The following is a 21603-nucleotide window of genomic DNA, read 5'->3' as shown; positions in this document are numbered from 1 at the left end:
TCCTCACGGATACGAATCACCTTCTCATCAGATGCCGGGAGGGTGCTAGCACACAGCTGCACCTGTGACTCAACCTGTAACTTAATTTGCCGGATGACGTTCAGTGGTTCACTAGGCACGGTGATGGAGCGGGATAGTGTATCGGCAATGATGAGCTTCTTGCCAGGCGTGTAGACCAGGTCAAAGTCTTACCTTCTGAGTTTGAGGAGGATGCGCTGCAACCGAGGTGTCATGTCGTTCAGGTCCTTAAGGATAATGTGGACCAGGGGCCTGTGATCCGGCTCGAATGTGAATGTCGGCATGCCCTTGTGGAAGGTAGGTGGTTGACACAGTCGTGAAACTTGAGAATGCCAGTGAGAAGGCCCAGGCATTCCTTCTCGATTTGTGCATACCTTTGTTCGGTGGATGTCATTGCCCTTGATGCGTAGGCAACCGGTGCCCAGGATGAAGTGTCATCGCGTTGCAGCAGGACCTCACCGATGCCATCCTGGCTCGCATCTGTCGAGATTTTCGTTTCCCTGCCTGGGTCGAAAAATGCCAATTCGGGTGCAGTGGTGAGCTTGGCTTTCAGCTCCAACCACTCTGCCTGATGGGCCGCCTTCCACTCGAAGGCAGTGGACTTCTTCACTAGGTTTCGTAGGGCCGTGGTGTGTGAGGCCATGTTTGGGGTGAACTTGCCCAGAAAATTGACCATGCTCAGGAAGCGCAATATCGCCTTCTTAGGACCGTCATGGTTGCGATCGCCTTCACCTTGTCTGTGTCGGGGCACACGCCCTACTGAGAGATCTGGGGCGAAATTCTCCGGAAACGGCGCGATGTCCGCCGACTGGTGCCCAAAACGGCGCAAATCAGACGGGCATCGTGCCGCCCCAAAGGTGCAGAATGCTCCGCATCTTTGGGGGCCGAGCCCCAACCTTAAGGGGCTAGGTCGGCGCCCGGACGAATTTCCGCCCCGCCAGCTGGCAGGAAAGGCCTTTGGTGCCCCGCCAGCTGGCGCAGAAATTACATCTCCGGGCGGCGCATGCGCGGGAGCGTCAGCGGCCGCTGAGGCATTCCCGCGCATGCGTAGTGGAGGGAGTCTCTTCCGCCTCTGCCATGGTGGAGACCGTGGCGGAGGCGGAAGGGAAAGAGTGCCCCCACGGCACAGGCCCGCCCGCAGATCGGTGGGCCCCGATCGCGGGCCAGGCCACCGTGGGGGCACCCCCCGGGGCCAGATCGCCCCGTGCCCCCCCCAGGACCCTGGAGCCCGCCCGCGCCGCCTTGTCCCGCCGGTAAGGTAGGTGGTCTAATCTATGCCCGCGGGACAGGCATTTTAGCGGCGGGACTTCGGCCCATCCGACCGGAGAATCGCGCGGGGGGGCCCGCCAACCGGCGCGGCGCGATTCCCGCCCCTGCCGAATCTCCGGTGCCGGAGACTTCGGCAACCGGCAGGGGCGGGATTCACGCCAGCCCCCGGCGATTCTCCGACCCGGCGGGGGGTCGGACAATCTCGCCCCTGGTCTCCTAGAAACTTGAGTGTCGACATGCCAAAGCAATATTTGGTCCTGTTCAGCTTCAGGCCATTAGCGTGGACACGGCGGAATACCTGCTGGAGACGGGAAACATGCTCCTCAGGGGTCGTGGACCATATGGTGACATCCGTCACACGAACCCCTTTGATGCCCTCCATCATTTGCTCCACGATGCGATGAAATATCTCCGATGCCGAGACGATGCCAAACGTCATATGGTTATCGCAGTACCTGTCAAACAGTGTATTGAAGTTGCAGAGCCTTCTGCTGGACTCATCCAGCTGGATTTGCCAGAATCCATGTGACGCATCTTACTTTGTGAAAAACCGTGCATGTGCCATCTCACTGGTGAGTTCCTCCCGCTTCAGGATGGGGTAATGTTCACGCATTATATTCTGATTGAGATCCTTGGGATCAATGCAGATGCGCAGTTCTCCAGAGGGTTTTTTAACCACCACCATCAAGCTGACCCAGTCAGTCTGTTCGGTTACCCTTGAAATGATCCCCTGCTGCCGCAGCTCCTCGAGCTGTTCCTTCAGGTGCTCCTTCAGCGGAGCCGGGACCACTGGCTTGGCATCAGGTCGCAGTGGGATCTTGTACTGATATGGCAAAGTGCCCACCCCGTCAAACACATCTGGATACTGAGTGAGGATGTCGTCAAAGCCAGCTTGAAGGTTCACGTTGGAGGATGTTGTTGAGTAAACCCGCTGCACCAGGTTTAGCTTTTTGCAGGCATGCGCACTCAGTAGGGATGCCCTGTCCGGCTTGACAATTTCAAACCTTAGCCGTGCATGGGTACTCCGGTTGGAGACGAGTAGATGGTAGGACTCCAGTGCCGTGATGCCATTACCGTTATAGTCCAGGAGCTGGCAGGCTGCTGGAAGGACCTTGGGGGCTTTTTGATGGGTTTGAAGTCTTCCTGTGAGAGGAGATTGGTAGAAGCACCTGTGTCCAGCTTGAACTGGATGGAGCAGCGGTTGACCTACATCACCGCACGCCATTCGTCCTCCGAATCCACAGCGAGGATGGACTGAATGCGAAATGAGTTCGGTGTGGCATGTTCACGTGTGGTAATGATGCCCACTCGGTAGGCAGACTCCAGGCACTCGTCCTCTGGATCCGTTGTACTGCTAGGATCAGAATCCTGTAATCGTCGTTGCACATTCTGGAAGTGCCGATGTCGGAATTGGGAGCACTGCCTCTGACTGGTGGTGCAAACCTTCACAAGGCTGCAAGTGTCCAGGCTTCCCGCAGTTTAAACATCGCCTGCCTCTTGCAGGGCAGTGTCCCTTTAAGTGGGCATTGCCACAGTTCGGGCACGTCATGACGTCAGCGTCGTGACGCGGTGTACGTCGTCGCACATGCGCAGTGAGGTTGGTCGAAGTTTGCACCTGCGCAATGTGGGTGTCGGCCGCTTCATTATCCCGTTCTCATCGCGCATGCGTGGGGCTCCAGGAAAAGCGCGCGAGATGGCCGCTGTCTTCAATGCTGAGGCTCTACTCTACTCCCTGTACACACACGACTGCGTTGCAAAATTTGGTTCCAACTCCATCTACAAGTTTGCTGACGATACGACCATAGTGGGCCGGATCTCGAATAACGATGAGTCCGAATACAGGAGGGAGATAGAGAACGTACTGGAGTGGTGCAGTGACAACAATCTCTCCCTCAATGCCAGCAAAACTAAAGAGCTGGTCATTGACTTCAGGAAGCAAAGTACTGGACACACCCCTGTCAGCATCAACGGGGCTGAGGTGGAGCTGGTTAGCAGTTTCAAATTCCTAGAGGTGCACATCTCCAAAAACCTGACCTTGCCCACCTACGTCGATGTTACCACCAAGAAAGCACAATACCACAACAGCGCCTATACTTCCTCAGGAAACTAAGGAAATTCAGCATGTCCACATTAACTCTCACCAACTTTTACAGATGCACCACAGAATGCATCCGATCGGGCTGCATCACAGCCTGGTATGGCAACTGCTCGGCCCAGGACCGCAAGAAACTTCAGAGAGTTGTGAACACTGCCCAGTCCATCACACGAACCTGCCTCCCATCCATTGACTCCATCTTTACTTCCCGCTGCCTGGGGAAAGCAGGCAGCATAATTAAAGACCCCTCTCACCGGGCCTACTCACTCTTCCAACTTCTTCCATCGGGCAGGAGATACAGACGTCTGAGAACACGCACGAACAGACTCAAAAACATAAGAACATAAGAACTAGGAACAGGAGTAGGCCATCTGGCCCCTTGAGCCTGCTCCGCCATTTAATGAGATCATGGCTGATCTTTGTGGACTCAGCTCCACTCTCCGGCCCATACACCATATCCCCGAATCCCTTTATTCTTTAGAAAGGCATTTATCTTTTTCTTAAAAACTTTTAAAGAAGGAGCCTCAACTGCTTCACTGGGCAAGGAATTCCAGAGATTCACAACCCTTTGGGTGAAGAGGTTCCTCCAACACTCCGACCTAAATCTACCTCCCCTTATTTTGTGGCTATGCCCCCTAGTTCTGCTTTCCCTGACCAGTGGAAACAACCTGCCCGCATCTATCCTATCTATTCCCTTCATAATTTTATATGTCTCAGTAAGATCCCCCCGCATCCTTCTAAACTTCAATGAGTACAGTCCCAACCTACTCAACCTCTCGTCATAATCTAATCCCCTCAACTCTGGGATCAACCTAGTGAATCTCCTCTGCACTCCCTCCAGTGCCAATATGTCCTTTCTCAGGTAAGGAGACCAAAACTGAACACAATACTCCAGATGCGGCCTGACCAACACCCCAGACAATTGCAGTAAAACCTCACTAGTATTGAACTCCATCCCTCTAGCAATGAAAGACAAAACTCGATTAGCCTTCTTAATCACCTGTTGCACCTGCACACCAACATTTTGCGACTCGTGCACCAGCACACCCAGGTCCCTCTGCACAGCAGCATGTTTTAACATCTTACCGTTTAAATAATAATCCATTCTGCTGATATTCCTCCCAAAATGGATAGCCTCACACTTGGCAACATTGAATTCCATCTGCCAGACCCTAGCCCATTCACCTAACCTATCCAAATCCTTCTGCAGACTTCCGGTATCCTCTGCACTTTTTGCTTTACCACTCATCTTAGCGTCGTCTGCAAACTTTGTCACATTGCACTTGGTCCCCAACTCCAAATTGTCTATGTAAATTGTGAACAACTGCGGGCCCAACACTGATCCTTGAGGGACACCACTTGTTACAGGTTGCCAACCAGAGAAACACCCATTTATCCCCACTCTCTGCTTTCTGTTAGTTAACCAATCCTCTACCCATGCTACCACTTTACCCTCAATGCCATGCATCTTTAGTTTATTCAGCAACCTTTTGTGTGGCACCTTGTCAAAAGCTTTCTGGAAATCCAGATATACCACATCCATTGGCTCCCCGTTATCTACTGCACTGGTAACGTCCTCAAATAATTCTACCAAATTAGTCAGACACGACCTACCCTTTGTGAATCCATGCTGCGTCTGCCCAATGGGACACTTTCCCTCCAGGTGCCCCACTATTTCCTCCTTAATGATAGATTCCAGCATTTTCCCGACAACCGAAGTTAAGCTTACCGGCCTATAATTACCCGCTTTCTGCCGACCTCCTTTTTTAAAACAGTGGTGTCACGTTTGCTACTTTCCAATCCTCTGGGACCACCCCAGAGTCTAGTGAATTTTGATAAATTATCACTAGTGCATTTACAATTTCCCTAGCCATCTCTTTTAACACTCTGGGATGCATCCCATCAGGGCCAGGAGACTTGTCTACCTTTAGCCCCATTAGCTTGCCCAATACTGCCTCCTTAGTGATTACAATCATCTCAAGGTCCTCACCTATCATATCTTTATTTCCATCAGTCACTGGCATGTTATTTGTGTCCTCCACTGTGAAGACTGACCCAAAAAACCTGTTCAGCTCCTCAGCCATTTCCCCGTCTCCTATTATTAAACCTCCCTTCTCATCTTCCAAAGGACCAATATTTACCTTAGTCACTCTTTTTTGTCTTATATATTTGTAGAAGCTTTTACTATCTGCTTTTATGTTCTGAGCCAGTTTACTTTCATAGTCTACCTTACTCTTCTTTATGGCTTTTTTAGTAGCTTTCTGTTGTCCCCTAAAGACTTCCCAGTCCTCTAGTCTCCCACTAATTTTTGCCACTTTGTATGTTTTTTCCTTCAATTTGATACTCTCCCTCACCTCCTTCGATATCCACGGTCGATTTTTCCCCTTTCTACCGTCTTTCTTTTTTGTCGGTATGAACCTTTTCTGAACACTGTGAAAGATCACTCGGAAGGTTCACCACTGTTCCTCAACTGCTTCACCATGAGTCTTTGCTCCCAGTCTACCTTAGCTAGCTCTTCTCTCATCCCATTGTAATCGCCTTTGTTTAAGCACAAAACACTAGTGTTTGATTTTGCCTTGTCATCCTCCAACTGTATTTTAAATTCCACCATATTGTGGTCGCTCCTTCCAAGAGGATCCCGAACTATGAGATCATTAATCAATCCTGCCTTATTACACAGGACCAGATCTAGGACCGCTTATTCCCTTGTAGGTTCCATTACATACTGTTCCAGGAAATTATCCCGGGCACATTCTATAAACTCCTCCTCAAGGCTGCCTTTGCCAACCTGGTTAAACCAATCAATATGCAGATTGAAATCTCCCATGATAACCGCTGTACCATTTCTACATGCATCCGTTATTTCTTTGCTTATTTCTTGCCCTACCATCCTGTTACTATTTGGTGGCCTATAGACTACTCCTATCAGTGACCTTTTCGCCTTACTATTCCTGATTTCCACCCAAATTGGTTCAACCTTGTCCTCCATAGCACCAATATCATCCCTTACTATTGCCCGGATGCCATCCTTAAACAACAAAGCTACACCACCGCCCTTACCGTCCATTCTATCCTTTCGTATAATCTGATACCCTTGGATATTTAACTCCCAGTCGTGACCATCTTTTAACCATGTTTCAGTAATGGCCACTAAATCATAGTCATTCACGATGATTTGCGCCATCAACTCATTTACCTTATTTCGTATACTACGAGCATTCAGGTAAAGTACTTATGCTGTTTTTTATGTTTTTGTTATGAATCCTAACACCTTGATCAGTAACTTTTCGGAATTTATTTTTCCTCTTACCCTTTCTCCTAATTTTCCTTGTCTTTGAACCCATATCTCTACATAATAACCTGTCACGTAACCTGCTGCCTTGATCTCCATTAACCATTATACTGTCCATAGTTTTACATTTCCCTTCTCCCCCAACTTGCTAATTTAAAGTCCTTGTGACCAACCTATTTATCCTATTCGCTAGAACACTGGTCCCAGAATGGTTCAGGTGAAGATCGTCCCAACGATAGAGGTCCCTCCTGCCACAGTACTGATGACAATGCCCCATGAAATGGAATCCCTCTTTCCCACACCACTCCTTTAGCCACGTGTTAACTTCTCTAATTTTCTCAACCCTATGCCAATTGGCACGTGGCTCGAGTAGTAATCCAGAGATTATAACCCTGGAGGACCTGTTCTTTAATTTAGTCCCTAGTGTTTGATCATCCCCAAACAGGCCCTCTTTCCTTGTCTTACCTATGTTGTTCGTCCCAACATGGACCACAACAACTGGATCCTCCCCCTCCCTCTCCAGAATCCTTTCAAGCCGATCAGTGATGTCCCTCACCCTGGCACCAGGCAGGCAACATACCATGCGGGACGCTCGATCTGGCTTACAAAGGATGCCATCAATCGCCCTAATTATAGAATCGCCTACAACTACCACTTGTCTTTTTGCCCCCCCCCCTCTTGAATGGCTTCCTGTACCACGGTGCAGTGGTCAGTCAACGCATCCTCCGTACAGCCCTCTTCCTCATCCACACAGGGAGCAAGTACCTCATACCTGTTGGACAAGGTCAAGGGCTGAGGCTCCTCAACTCCTAAACTCTGGATCCCCCTACCTGCCTCCCTTGCAGTCACACCACTCTGTCCCTGACCACTGTCCGAATTAACAGTACTTATTCTACCGGGTGTGACTGCCTCCTGAAACAAAGCGTCCAGGTAATGTTCCCCCTCCCTGATGTGCCGCAGTGTGTGCAGCTCGGTCTCCAGCTCATCAATTCTGAGCCGAAGTTCCTCGAGCAGCCAACACTTGCTGCAGATGGGGTCACTGACGGTCTCAATGGGATCCACCAGTTCCATTATCATACAGCAACAGCACATCACCTGTCCAACCATATTCAACTAGTTAATTCATTTAAATATTTTTTTTTCAAAATTTTTTGATATAACCTCAAGGATAAACCCGAACACCAACACAGCCCTCTCTCGCCACTCACCCGATCCCAGTCACTCACCTAAACTCAGATGCACTCTGTTCCAATCAGCACTCCGTGTCTAAAGGCACTCCTGCCACACCTTTTGTGCACTCACCTCTCCCAGCACTGTCCCGGCTCTCTCCTCCCGCGCTTTTTAAATCTCCCGGCTCTCTCCTCCGGCGCTGCTTTTGCTGTCCCGGCTCTCTCCTCCCGCGCTTTTTAAATCTCCAGGCTCTCTCCTCCGGCGCTTTTTTCGCTGTCCCGGCTCTCTCCTCCCGCGCTTTTTAAATCTCCCGGCTCTCTCCTCCGACGCTGTTTTCGCTGTTCCGACCTCCCAATTTTGCTTCTTCCTCGCTGTTACCAGACTCCTAAATCACCCTCTTATGGACTGACATCATTAATACTACACCCCTGTATGCTTCATCCGATGCCGGTGCTTATGTAGTTACATTGTATACCTTGTGTTGCCCTATTATGTATTTTCTTTTCTTCCCATGTACTTAATGATCTGTTGAGTTGCTCGCAGAAAAATACTTTTCACTGTACCTCGGTACACGTGACAATAAACCAATCCAATCCAATCCAATCCAGATCTTCCACTCATTCCTTTCTTTAAAAATTTTGAGTACCCTATTCATTTTTTCCAATTAAGGGACAATTTATCATGGTCAATCCACCTAGCCTGCACATCTTTGGGTTGTGGGGGCGAGACCATACAAACACAGGGAGAATATGCAAACTCCACACGGACAGTGACTCAGCTGGGATGGAACCTGGGATCTCGGCGCCGTGAGGCAGCCACTCATTCCTCACATATCCACCAATGATACCAGCCTCATACCCATCTCCCACTGTTTCCACATACCTTCAGCTATTCCGCTGTAGCAGGTATACTATCCAAACTCAGTGCAACACCAGCAGTGACATACTGATTTCTCTCTCTATGACAATGATGTTGCCAATGGAAAAATATTACAGTTTTGGCAAGTGCAAAGAAGTTGAAATGTAAGTAAGTGTCTAGCTCACTGTTTCCGAATGGGTATGAGGAGTGGCAGAATTAGTCAGTGTGTGAGGAATGAGTGGAATTTTTGCATCTTAGACACGAGTCCCGTGCACTGGGAATTCTGCTGGGTGAATAATACTCGGCCAATATTAGCGGCAGCAAGATGGGATTGTAAAGTAGTCATTAATTGTCCACTTAATGGCCTCAATTGGCAGAGGCCTTCCCACTCTGAACTTCATCGTGGTAGAAGCAGGAAGGCGGCTTGATGATCTCTCACCAACTTCCTGCCTGATTAAATACCTTCCTCCCGCTAAACACGAAGATTCTGCCCATAGACTAGTTGAGCAAAATGCCCTTTGGGAATCAGGTGAGTGGACAATTCGAAATGAGTAAGGCACTTACTCAGATTCCATTCTTCTCGAACCATTTCAGATAATAACCAGCAGGGTTACTAAGGCAGATGAGGGGCTGGATTCTCTGTTTTTGGGACTGTTCCCACTCCGTCGTAAAAACTGTGGTGTTTCACGCCAAAACAACTCATGTGAAATGGCCCCATATTCATAGCCCTGCAGGGGGCTAGCAGGGACCGGCATGGATCCAGCAGCTTTAGCTGCAGATACGGACCCCGCAATTCTGGGTCTGAGGCCGCGCAAGCGCACGGTGGCGGCCTCCTGCGGCTGTGCCGTGCTCCATGGCGGACTCGGACCGCGGAGCTGGACCTCCCAAATAGTGCCCCCGATCGGTCGCGCGCCTGACCCGGACTGCCCGCTCAATAAAAGCCCTGTTCCCTATGAGGCCCCGCCTGCCCTCTGATCGGCCCGCCCCGACCATGGCAGCCGTGGACTGAGTCCACAGCCACCACGATAGTATCCTGACCGGCAGTATCATGAGTGGCCCATGCCATCGGGACTTTGGTGATGGCCGCAGGTAGAGGATTCGCGGCGCGACTACTCTCTTTTCGGGGCCCGGAGAATCGGGGAACCGGCGCCGGTCCCAATTCCATGCGTGAAACTCGATTCTCTGCCCCGGCACCGGACGGACGCGATTTCGGGGTTCGGAGAATCCAGCCCGGGGTACTTGCCCAAAATAGATTCTCATGAATTTATAGGAACTGAAGTCCAAGTATGTCACCAGGCTGAAGTGGGTCTACAATAGAAGAGGCCCTCCTAAACTATTGAAAATCTTTCCTTTGCAGAACTAGCAGGAATACTCTTCCAGTTACTATAAGGAAGGTAGTGGCCTCCTCGGCACCAGGCTTGCCTCCCTCCTCCCCCCTCCTGTAAAAATCTCCAAAATTACTCTTCTCATAACTTTCTGACTTGCTGGCAGCTGGTCAATGGCATGTAGATGTGGCCCAAGAATTAAAATATCCTGGGATTTTATCCTAGGCGAGAGATTGTGCATAAAAAAAGGTAAAATCGACCTAATGCATTTCCCAGAGTGCTCACGATCATCAATGACTTCTGTACATTCATCATGTAATCTATCTTGCGCATTATTAGAAACCATAGAACATAGAACATTACAGCGCAGTACAGGCCCTTCAGCCCGCGATGTTGCGCCGACCTTTGAAACCACTCTAAAGCTCATCTGCACTATTCTCTTATCATCCATAGAATCATAGAATTTACAGTGCAGAAAGAGGCCATTCGGCCCATCGAGTCTGCACCGGTTCTTGGAAAGAGCACCCTACCCAAGCCCACACCCCATCCCCATAACCCGGTAACCCCACCCAACACTAAGGGCAATTTTGGACACTAAGGGCAATTTAGCATGGCAAATCCACCTAACCCGCACATCTTTGAACTGTGGGAGGAAACCGGAGCACCCGGAGGAAACCCACGCACACACGGGGAGGATGTGCAGACTCCGCACAGACAGTGACCCAGCAGGGAATTGAACTTGGGACCCTGGCGCTGTGAAGCAATTGTGCTAACCACTATGCTACCGTGCTGCCCTTGTCCATATGTTTATCCAATGACCATTTAAATGCCCTTAATGTTGGCGAGTCCACTACTATTACAGGCAGGGCATTCCACGCCCTTACTGCTCTCTGAGTAAAGAACCTACCTCTGACATCTGTCCTATATCTATCACCCCTCAATTTAAAGCTATGTCCCCTCATGCTCGACATCACCATCTGAGGAAAAAGGCTCTCACTGTCCACCCTATCCAATCCTCTGATCATCTTGTATGCCTCAATTAAGTCGCCTCTTAACCTTCTTCTTTCTAAAGAAAATAATCTCAAGTCCCTCAGCCTTCCCTCATAAGATCTTCCCTCCAGACCAGGCAACATCCTTTGGTTTGTTAAACATGGTTTGTTAAAATGACTTCATATTTGAAGCCCTAGAAAGGTGTAACAATGTTAGATGTCTTCAGTTGTTTGTTGCAGTTTAATTTAGTTTATTATACTGAAGAATAAAAAAAATTCTTTAGTATTCTACTAGAGAATAAGTGTGAATAAAATGCAATATAAGATACCATAAGGTGTGAGGGATCAGCATGGGCAAGTGCTAACAGTGCTATCAGGTGGGCAGTTAAAACTTTGTGACTTACTATTTTAGAGCGTCTACCTGTTGCATGGTACTGTTAGACACTATTGCCAGGTTCTTAAAATGTCCTACATTTCCTTGCATCAGCTCCATAGTCCTTCAGATATTGGACTGATAGTTAAGTCTGTTCACCATTTCTACCAGGTATGGTACCCAGCTCTCTTGTCAGGTAGATGCACATGGCTAGCTACACAAGTGTCAGGCAATGACCATCTCCAGCAAGAGAGAATTTGACCATGGTCTCTTGACATTTTCTGACATTATCATCACTGCATTCCCCACTGTCAGCACGCTGGAGGTTACCATTGACCAAAACCCATACTGGGATAGCTATAATCACCCCTAAGTGACCAAAAGATGTGCAGGCTTGGCGGATTGGCCATGATCAATGCATGACATTACGGGGATAGGGTGGGGGAGTGAGCCTAGACAGACTGCTGTTTCGGCGCGGTGCAGACTCAATGGGGCAAATGGCTCCCTTCTGCACTCTAGGGAATGCTATAAATTCTATGAGCATGATTCAGCAGCTTCATTGTGCCTGACTTGGTGCCAGGATGAGGCCGTTGAATCTCACGAGAGGCCTCATGCGGGATTTGCGATGCTCGAAGCGTCTCGTGAGATTTAATGGCGTCACACGAGACATCGGATTCTGGATCTCGCCCTCATTGGGCATGATCCAGATATGCATGTTTAAATGATCCATTAAGCTCTTTTAATTATGCGCTTGCGGGATTCTCCTGGCACCCGTAACCCAATAGCTGCGCCTGAGAGATTCGCCAGAGTGCCGTTTAGTATTGGTCCACACAAATGGTCTTCCAGGCCATTAGAGACACCCAGGTGATCTGTAACAGAGTGGGGTAACACCCTGGAAAACCCTCTAGCACCTGGGCACCTTGGCACTGTCATCCTAGCAATCTGGCAGTGCCACCAAGGCACCCTGGCAGTGCCACCCAAGCATCCTGCCACTGCCAGGGTGAAACAGTCAGGGTGTCACTGCCAGGCTGGCTGGGGCACTGCCATGGTGGCACTTCCAGGATGCCTGGGTGCCACCCTGGCACTGCCAAGGATCGAGCCAGGGGAGGGGTGCCTTACCAGGTGGATGGGAGGGGAAGGAAACTTCCCCAATGTTGGGGTACGGGTGGTTGGAAATGAACTTGCCAGCAGGAAATGACTTAATTGTGGTGTCGGCACCACCCCGAGTTGGAAATATATCATAGTTCCTTCATTGCCATTCGGGCAAAATCCTGCAGCAGCCTCCGGAACAGCACTGAGGATGTACCTACACCTCTGGGCACCTCAGGGACTGCAGCAATTAAAGAAAGCAGTGCCCACATTTTGAGAAATGTGCACAGAAATGTCCCATGAACAACAAAGTGTTGTCTTCCAGATCATATGTTTTCGAACTGTTGATTGAGGGATCAGGAAATCCGAATTTGCTGACTGTTCTTGGTAATAATGCCCGGGGATCTTTTTACATCCACCTGAGAGGACAGATGGGGCCTAAATTTGCTGTCTCTTAAGACAGCACTGCCATCAGTGCAGCAGTCTCACAATGCTGTGCTGAAATGTAAGCTTAGAGGACATGCTCAAGTCTGGCTGGTGATCGGCAGCACCACCCACAACTGCAGACTGGCTGGCAGACCTGGCGAAATTTCTCCACCTGGAGAAGATCAAGTCCACCATCCCAGGGTCGGAGGAAAGCTTCCACAAGCATGGGGCCAATTTGTCGTCCTGTTCCAAGATCTGTTCGAGGCCAACAGTGACTCGAGAAAGGGGGAGAGCAGACAAGAAACACAAAATCAGGAGGCACAAAGGGGGAAGGAGGGAGGAAATGAGGAGGAAACCTAGGGGGAACCACAGGGAGAAGCATGGAGGGGGAGGTGAGGGAGCAGGAACCCCCCCCCCAAAAAAACCCACAAGGTCTGCAACAAATAACACAGAAGGAGGGGGGAAAAATGAAGGGAGAACAGAAGCCCAGCGATAGAACATCCAGGGGCAGAAGAGGAGGAGACCAAGGAGAGAACAGAGAGTGGGGGGGTGGATGAGGGGGGGGGGGGGGGGGGTGAGAAGATTCAGCAATAAAGATGTATGTACATAAGAAAATATAAATGTATAAATTATAAATATCGGACACAAATGTTTCATTCTGTAAAATTGAAAATGCCAATAAAAATATATATTTTTAAAGTCTACGGAGAGGGGGTGTGAACCTGCATGCAAGAGTTATACTACTGATTAATAAAACAATTTAAGGGAACATGTTTCTTCTCAGTTACACCTTGTATTCGCTGTTCATTAAATATATTTATTTATTTCTTCCTGTCCAGCTCTATGCGGAGGACAGTACACTGGATCTCAAGGGGTGGTTCTTTCACCAAATTATCCTTACAATTATACAAGTGGCCAGACATGCTTGTACTCCATCACAGTGCCCAAGGAGTTTGGTAAGTTTATTTTACTTATTGACTCAATATTGGGAGAGTTGATTTGGGAATTATTCATTTTTAAGCAATATCGTTCTTCGCGCAATACATGTCTATTCTGAATGATTTCCTTCCATATTAATGCTTAACTCTCATCATCACTCAAAAAATTGAAACCAGCTAAAATCCTAAGAGAAGTTTTAAAAAACGCTGAACTTTGTGGTGTCTCTCTTGAGCAAAAATGAGGACGGTAATCTAATTGGATCAATATATATGCCCAGCATGAAAAATACAGGTATGCATAAAATAGACATGCAGGAAGTTAAATGGAACAGCTATCTCATGAGAGTCAAAAAACTCAATAACCCTTTAGTAATTGCGTTAGCTGTAACTTGCAACTGCTTTTACCAGAGGGAAAAATCTCTGCTGGATTTGATTTTTCAATGTTTCGGGTTCACACTTTCTGGCTTGAGTTTGTGTAAAGGTTGTGATAGCTTGACATCTTATTGACCCCCAAATGTATTCTGCATCTTGCCGTTAGTGGGCAAGTAGAGAGACTTCAGGCCTCTGATTTTACTGGCGACAGATGCAAGGGGAAAGAATGCAAGATGTTTGATCGCATCAATGCTGAAGCAGTCAAGAAGAAGAGAAAAATAATCATCCCATGTTAAGCATGAACCGTATCACTGAACCCAGTTTCTGGTTAAAATTTCACTTGAGGGTTCATAATGAAGTGCACTCTTCCTTTTCCTTTTAGTTGCCCCATACTTACTTACAAGTAAGAGTGTCTTAAACCCAGCTATCTGAAAACCGGAGTCGTCTGAAAACTGAACGCTCTTATAAACTGCCACACATCAATTTTAATTGTTGTTAAATGAGCAAAATAATTTAGCAGGATAATTCTGCTACATGCTGCATTGGCACAGTGGTGCACCGGGCTAGTTACTGGCTTTTCACGCTGATGTTTCCCCCACACTTTGAATGGCCCAAGTGACCCTTGACCCCACCCGATCCAACATAACCCAATCTCCCTTCCCTGACCCAACTTGAACACACAATGAAAGTGGACCAGGCCAAGGATTCTAGGATTGATGATTAACTGGTGGGATCCACTCTGTACATTGTGCTTGAAATTCTTTAAAATAGCTAATAGATCACATGCAGGAAGTTGCATTTCTCTGGTAACTTCACTAGCACTGTACCTCAAAAGAGCACAACCTGCGAATCAGCCTTACTTGATGTATTTTTTTTTTCCAAGCAAAAATTATTTCTTCACCATAATGAATATGGATGGCTGGTTCATGATGCGGAGTGGCACCAACAGTGTAGGTTCAATTCCCGTACTGGCTGCATTTATTCATGAAGGCCCCGGCTTCTCAACCTTGCCCCTCTCCTTCGGTGTGATGACCCTCAGGCTAAATCACCAGCAGTCAGCTCTCAAATGGAGAGCAGCCTATGGTCCCATGGTACTGTGGCAACATTTACATTCCTTTTACAAACTTTAATAAAAAAAGAAACATTATTTTATTGTCGTTTTGCATACACACTGAGGATTCCACTTCATCCCGAGAGATAAAATTCAGTTCCAGTCCAAAGAAAGGTAATTAACCTCTATTCTCACTGACTTCAAACAGTGGAAATGCAGAGAGTATTGGCCATCTTCAATGTGAAATTCTTTCTTCTATAAGAATTGCGTTACCTTGTGTGTAGTCTATTACATGATCCTTAGATGTCCGTGGCATTTAAACGTGGCTGATATTCAGCTTTAGTTTTGGAGAAAGAGGGGCACCTGGTCAGAATTCAGACGAAGGAAGAGAAAAAAGTATATAAATATGCACTGTTGTAGAGTTTAGCGGGAGTAAGAATTTGTTACAAAGGGAAGAAGGCATTGAATGGAGTGGGATGCTCTGTCGACTGTTTTTGCAGTAGGTGGCACAGTGGTTAGCACTGTTGCCTCAGTGCCAGTGACCCAGGTTCAATTCCGGCCTTGGGTGACTATCTGTGTGGAGTTTACACTTTCTCCCCGTGTCTGCGTGGGTTTCCTCCGGGTGCTCCAGTTTCCTTCCACAGTCCAAAGATGTGCAGGTTATTGGGATTGGCCATGCTAAATAGTGTCTAAAGATGTGCAGGTTATGCTAGGGGGTTATTGAGATAGGAGGGTCGGCTTGGCTGGGGTGCTCTTTCAGAGGGTCGGTGCAGACTTGATGGGCTGAATGACCTCCTGGACTGCAGGGATTCTGTGATATGTGTAGCAGAAGAAGATTCAATTCAATTGAGGTAACATAATGTAAGTCAGCTCATGTTACATTTAATATTACTCTGGCAGTTGGATTCCTGCTGTCCTTGGTTACGTGTTTAACACATTTGAGTTGCAGAATAGTTAAGAGTGAATAATGGTTATAACATTGTGCATTGCCTCACATTATGCATCGAGAGAAGGGTAAGCCATCCAGTTCATTTAGCTAGACCAGCCTTTTAATTAGATATTGACTGATCTTTACCGCGACTTAATTTTCTTGTCCCTATCCCTGGCTACCCTTGCTGAACAAAAATCCATTGAACTCGGTCTTCAAGCTCCAACTGGTTAACATCCACAGCCTTTTTGAGGAAAAGTGTTCAAAATTTCTACTACCCTTTGTGTCAGAAAAGGCTTTCAGATTTCACACCTAAATGGCCTGCCTCTAATTTTAATATGTCCCTTTATTCCTGATTTTGCCTGACAGTGGAAATTGATTCTCTGTATCTACCTTATCAATCACGTTAACAGTCTAAAATCCTCGCTCAGATCACTCATCACAGTTCTGTGCCTAAGAGAACACGAGACAAGTTTATGCAATCTCACCTTGTAATTTATTTCTGTAAACCCCAATATCCCCCTGGGTATGATGGGGAGCCTGGGTTCTTAAGTCTTAAGATTTTATGTCTTAAAAGTGAAATTCTCCAAATGCTTGTCCCTCTATCAGTTCAGTGGGCAAAGGCATAATCCTTTGTTTGTCCTTTTGTCCTGAATGTTTAATGGAAAAAGGTATTTGTAGTTCTGATTCAGTGTGTGTTGAAATCGAGCCAATTTTCTCGACTGGGGCAAAGCTCACAATTTCTTTCTTTCTCTTAGTCTGTGTATGGCCCTTATTCCTTCCTGTTCTTGGTATAGATCGTTTTCGGTCATGATGCATGTTTCTCTTGGTGTATCTCTCTCTCTCTTCCCCCTCTCCCCCTCTCTCTTTCTCTGTGTGGCACTCTTTCAGTTTGTATCTCTCATTGGTCTGTAACTTATTCAGAGTGGCAATCTCCATTGGATTGTTGCTTTCGACGGACTTATCCATGTTGGGATTCCAAAGCTCCTGTCCCGCCCACCTTTCCCCACTCAGGTTGGGTCAGGCAGAAGCAGCGAAGTGTGCCCCTGGGGTGCAGAGAAAAAAAACCTTTTACGGCACTAGCTGTCATCAAGGAGGTGTTTAAAAGGACTGGAGAGAAGGAGGGAGGGTCGGACCGGAGAGAAGGCGGGAGGGTCGGACCGGAGAGAAGGCGGGAGGATCGGACCGGAGAGGAGAGAGGATCGGACCGGAGAGAAGGAAGGTCATCAGACCAGTTAAGGGAGGGAGGGGTGTGTGGTGGGGGTGCTGTAGTTTGGTGGTTCCCTTGAGGGGGGGGGGGGGCGGGAGGGGTGCGCCGTGTGCATGGGGTTGTCCCGCGCGAGGCTGATCGGGGTGTTTAAATAGCTACTCAAACTCTTTCAGAGTAATGATCGGTTAAACTGGCAGAACCAACTGAAGTTGGTGGTTTGAATCGCTTCTGTCAGTGCTTCTAGCTCAGCATAATTGTCCAGAGGACAATCTCCGAGAGGGGTTCTCTAGCACATCATTGGGAAGCCAGAAATTATAGGCCATTCTGTCGCTCTCTTTAGTGTTATCCTTTCACAGTTATTTGTAACTCTATCTTAGTTGCTCTGTATTGACAGTCTTGGTCAGTATGTAGTTCCCTCTTTCATATAGCATTTAGAAGGTGGTGGTTTAGAAGGCTGACTTCTTGAAGCTCTGCAACCCCTTGTGTAGTTACACCCACTGTTCATTTAGCAAGGGAATTCCAGGATTTTGACACGGTGTTATAGTTTTAAGTTAGGATAGTGTCTGGCTTGCAGTGAAACATCCAGTTGATGGTGTTCCCATGTGTCTTCTACCCTTCTCCTACAGAGAGGTTTAAGTTTTGACATTGCTGTCAAAGGAACCTTAATGAGTTGGTGAAGACCACCTTATAAATGGTACACACTGCTGCCACTGTGCACCAGTGGTGGAGGGAGCGAATATTTAAGCTGGTGGATGGGGTGCCGATCAAGGGGCTTGACAGTATTGCGCTTCTTGAATGGGGTTGAAGCTGCACTCATGCAGGCAAGTGGAGAGTATTCTATCACTCTCCTGACTTCAGCCTCATAGATGGCTTTGGGGAGTCAAGAGGTAAGTTACTCACTGCAGAATTCCCAGCCTCTGATCTGCTCCTTATGTAAACAATGAAAACAAAGAATAAAGAACTGAGTTTTTTGTCAAAAAATTAAGTTAACAATAAGTCACATACTTGTGTGGAAACATTTTACTTGTAATAATGACATGCTTGTTGCATTATGACACATTTATCTTCAATGCATTGCGATAATGGTACATAAGCTCAATGGAAATGTTTTGAGTTCCAGAGATTACTTTGTTTAAATGTGGTATGCTTAGCTACTAAATCTTAAAAGCTGATCAACAATTTCATTGCTCAATTCTTTCTATTAGTTTTCATTAATTAATTACCAGTCTTATTATTCTACACATATACGCCCCAGATTATTTATTTATTTTCTAAATTTAGAATGCCCAATTCATTTTTTCCAATTAAGGGGCAATTTAGCGTGGTCAATCCACCTAAACTGCACCTTTTTAGGTTGTGGGGGCGAAACCCACGCAAACACGGGGAGAATGTGCAAACTCCACACAGACAGTGACCCAGAGCCGGGATCGAACCTGGGACCTCGGCGCCATGAGACAGCAGTGCTAACCCACTGCGCCACCGTGCTGCCCCCCCAGATTATTTATTGTGTATGCTAAACAAATTATAAAGTAAGTATAAACCTTCTGGATCTTAATTCTAATTGCAAAATTAGAACATTGTCAGTGTTTTTGGATCTTTTATCAACAATAAATAAATAAACAGCATCAGCTCCATTTCTTTCAGATTACAGCTCGTGTCCTTCTCTGATTCTTATTCTAGTTTCCATCAGGTCCATTCTTTAGCAATCACCCCAGGATAGCTTCCACATATGTGGGTCAATTTCCCTCTGCTTTGTACTGTAATGACTTACAGTAAAACGCACCAGCTATTTAATTTTATTTTTCAATGCGCATGGCCTGTTTGTTGCACCTGGCGGCCCGTTTAAGGTTGCTCTGCGGCCGTGCTTGCAAATATATTAATGGGAACATTGGTTAAGTGCAGCCAATTTGCTGTATGTTGCGAATTGCTGTGTTGGGTCCCTCCTGTGGCACATTTCCTTCCATCATTTCACACCCAACATTCCCAACTGGCTCAATCCTCAGTAGGAGTGTTTCTGAAGCCATGGACAAGTGATTCCCAGGTGAAAGGCTAAAAGGTCCAGGGCATTCCCTCCCCTTAATACTCAAATCCATCTTGATTTCATCTTGATGTGCACTGTTGATGGCCTCTGGGAATTATCAGCTGGATAACCTGGCAGAATTGTTGGGCTGGATTTTATGTTTCTCCGGCAAGTTGAGGGATGCAGAACGGCAATGGCGTTGTCCGCTTGCTCCCACCCCCGTCATCTCAGCTCGTCCAATCAATCATTGGATGGTCAATTGGTGACCACCAGCAGGAAAGAGGCCAATTAGAAGTGCAGAGCAGAGTGGTCCATGCTCAATCTGCACTGTAGTCCTCGGGCTGCAGAGGAGTCATGCAATGAATAGGGAGTCATTCTAAAGACCCCATGCTCTCAGGATCAATCTTTAATTTTTATAAAAGGCCCAAAAAAGATTTTAGGCGCAAAAACATACAGCTGCTGCCACCTCCCCCAGCAGAATCTGCTACTGCACTCAACATGGTCCCGATGGCAGGCCTTTCCTTCCATTGGTGTGCCAGCTTATTACAGTTGTTGGAAAACACTCCCAAACCTCTTCACATCCGATCCATGAAAAACACAGCAAGTAACAAAAAATTTCAGATGATTGGGTCGCTGTTAACCAGCTTAGTATCTTGTTAAATAGTCATTTCAAAGTGGGAAGAAGACTGCCCGGTTCCACATCCGCACACCTTCCATAATTTGGGAGACTGGCATGATGACATTGTCTTGCTGATCTGACAATGCACAGCCGTGGGGCAGCACGGTAGCACAAGTGGATAGCAGTGTAGCTTCACAGCGCCAGGGTCCCAGGTTCAATTCCCTGCTGGGTCACTGTCTGTGCGGAGTCTGCACGTTCTCCCCATGACTGCGTGAGTTTCCTCCAGGTGCTCCGGTTTCCTCCCACAGTCCAAAGACGTGCAGGTTAGGTGGATTGGCCATGATAAATTGCCTTTAGTAACCAAAAAGGTGAGGCGGGGTTATTGGGTTACGGGGATAGGGTGGAACTGAGGGCTTAAGTGGGTCGGTGCAGACTTGATGGGCCGAATGGCCTCCTTCAGCACTGTATGTTCTATTTTACATTTGCAATCTGCCTGATTTGCAGTCATACATCCAGTCCTTGGGTAGATGCTGTATGCCGACTTGAAGTAAGAGGGAAAATAAGAAGAGAACAAAATATTTCAATTACAGTATATCCTCAGTAATATTCACAACATATAGGTGAGAATTGTTTGAGTTACTTCCACAATATACAACTTACTAATACTGCACAACATATAGTTACTTCACAACAACACTGACTGAATAACCTAGTCCAGATATTCCCTGATTACACTTGTGGAAAGTTCCTGGGGAAAAATCAAGTAAGCAAATGAATTCTGCTGTAGCCATCCAACGTTCCATTTTGTACATTTAAATGAAAGACAGAAATTAAGAAACAAATTTGTCAAACTCAAGACACTATTAAGTGTTTTATGGTCAATGAAGGACTTACCGCTTCTGTTGTAATATAGCCTTTGGTAGAGGCATACTATCTTCCCTGTCTGAATTTTCTCTGATCCTTTGAACTCAAGAGCAAGAAAGGAAATCCATTTGATTGTTTCAGAGCTTCTTTGAATGAAATTAATTTTGACATTCTGAACATATAGAAGTCCCAGCTGCCAAAGTTAAGTTATTGCATTAACCACGAGTGCCTGTTTTTTTTGGGGGGGAAACTGCATGGTACTTTGTAAATATTATCCAGCAGAAACAGTACACAAAACATTTGAGTCACAATTTATAATCAACAATTGGAGTACTTCTGGAAATGTAGACTATGACTAAGCTGCAACGACTGCTAAGAATAGAAATATTTCCAAATATTGCCCAAACACTTCTCTCGCAAATTCAAAAAGTCTGTAGTCACTGGGGGAGAGAAGTAGATCTTTATTTAAACTAGCAGCTGTCCATATTTCCCATGATAGCAATCTGAGGGCATTTGCTAGAGATGGTTGCCCTTTCAAAGGAACTTATGGAGAAGCTTTTAGTTTCTTGATACAAATGTAAAATGACAGCTTACTTTATTTTTTTTTTTGAAAATAGCACAAATCATATCTATGTAGAATTGACGAAGATTTTTTCAAATCAAATTTTGATCAAATCAAATCAAATTCCTGTATTTA

At 46.9% G+C, this 21603-nt stretch overlaps 1 protein-coding gene across 1 annotated transcript in view; it reads left to right on the top strand.

Moving 5' to 3' along the window:
- The window catches only part of LOC140410474 (CUB and sushi domain-containing protein 1-like), a 3392839-nt gene that overhangs the window by 2795023 nt on the left and 576213 nt on the right, over positions 1–21603 (top strand). Inside the window, exon 31 of the mRNA XM_072498599.1 lies at positions 13744–13860. Within this exon, the coding sequence (XP_072354700.1) occupies positions 13744–13860 (117 nt within the window). The remainder of the gene's footprint in view (positions 1–13743; positions 13861–21603) is intronic.

Source organism: Scyliorhinus torazame, chromosome 4, assembly GCF_047496885.1.
Source record: "Scyliorhinus torazame isolate Kashiwa2021f chromosome 4, sScyTor2.1, whole genome shotgun sequence".
NCBI classification, from domain to species: Eukaryota; Metazoa; Chordata; class Chondrichthyes; order Carcharhiniformes; family Scyliorhinidae; genus Scyliorhinus; species Scyliorhinus torazame.
The sequence above is the reverse complement of the archived record's forward strand: the minus strand, read 5'-3'. Positions and strand labels throughout refer to the sequence as shown.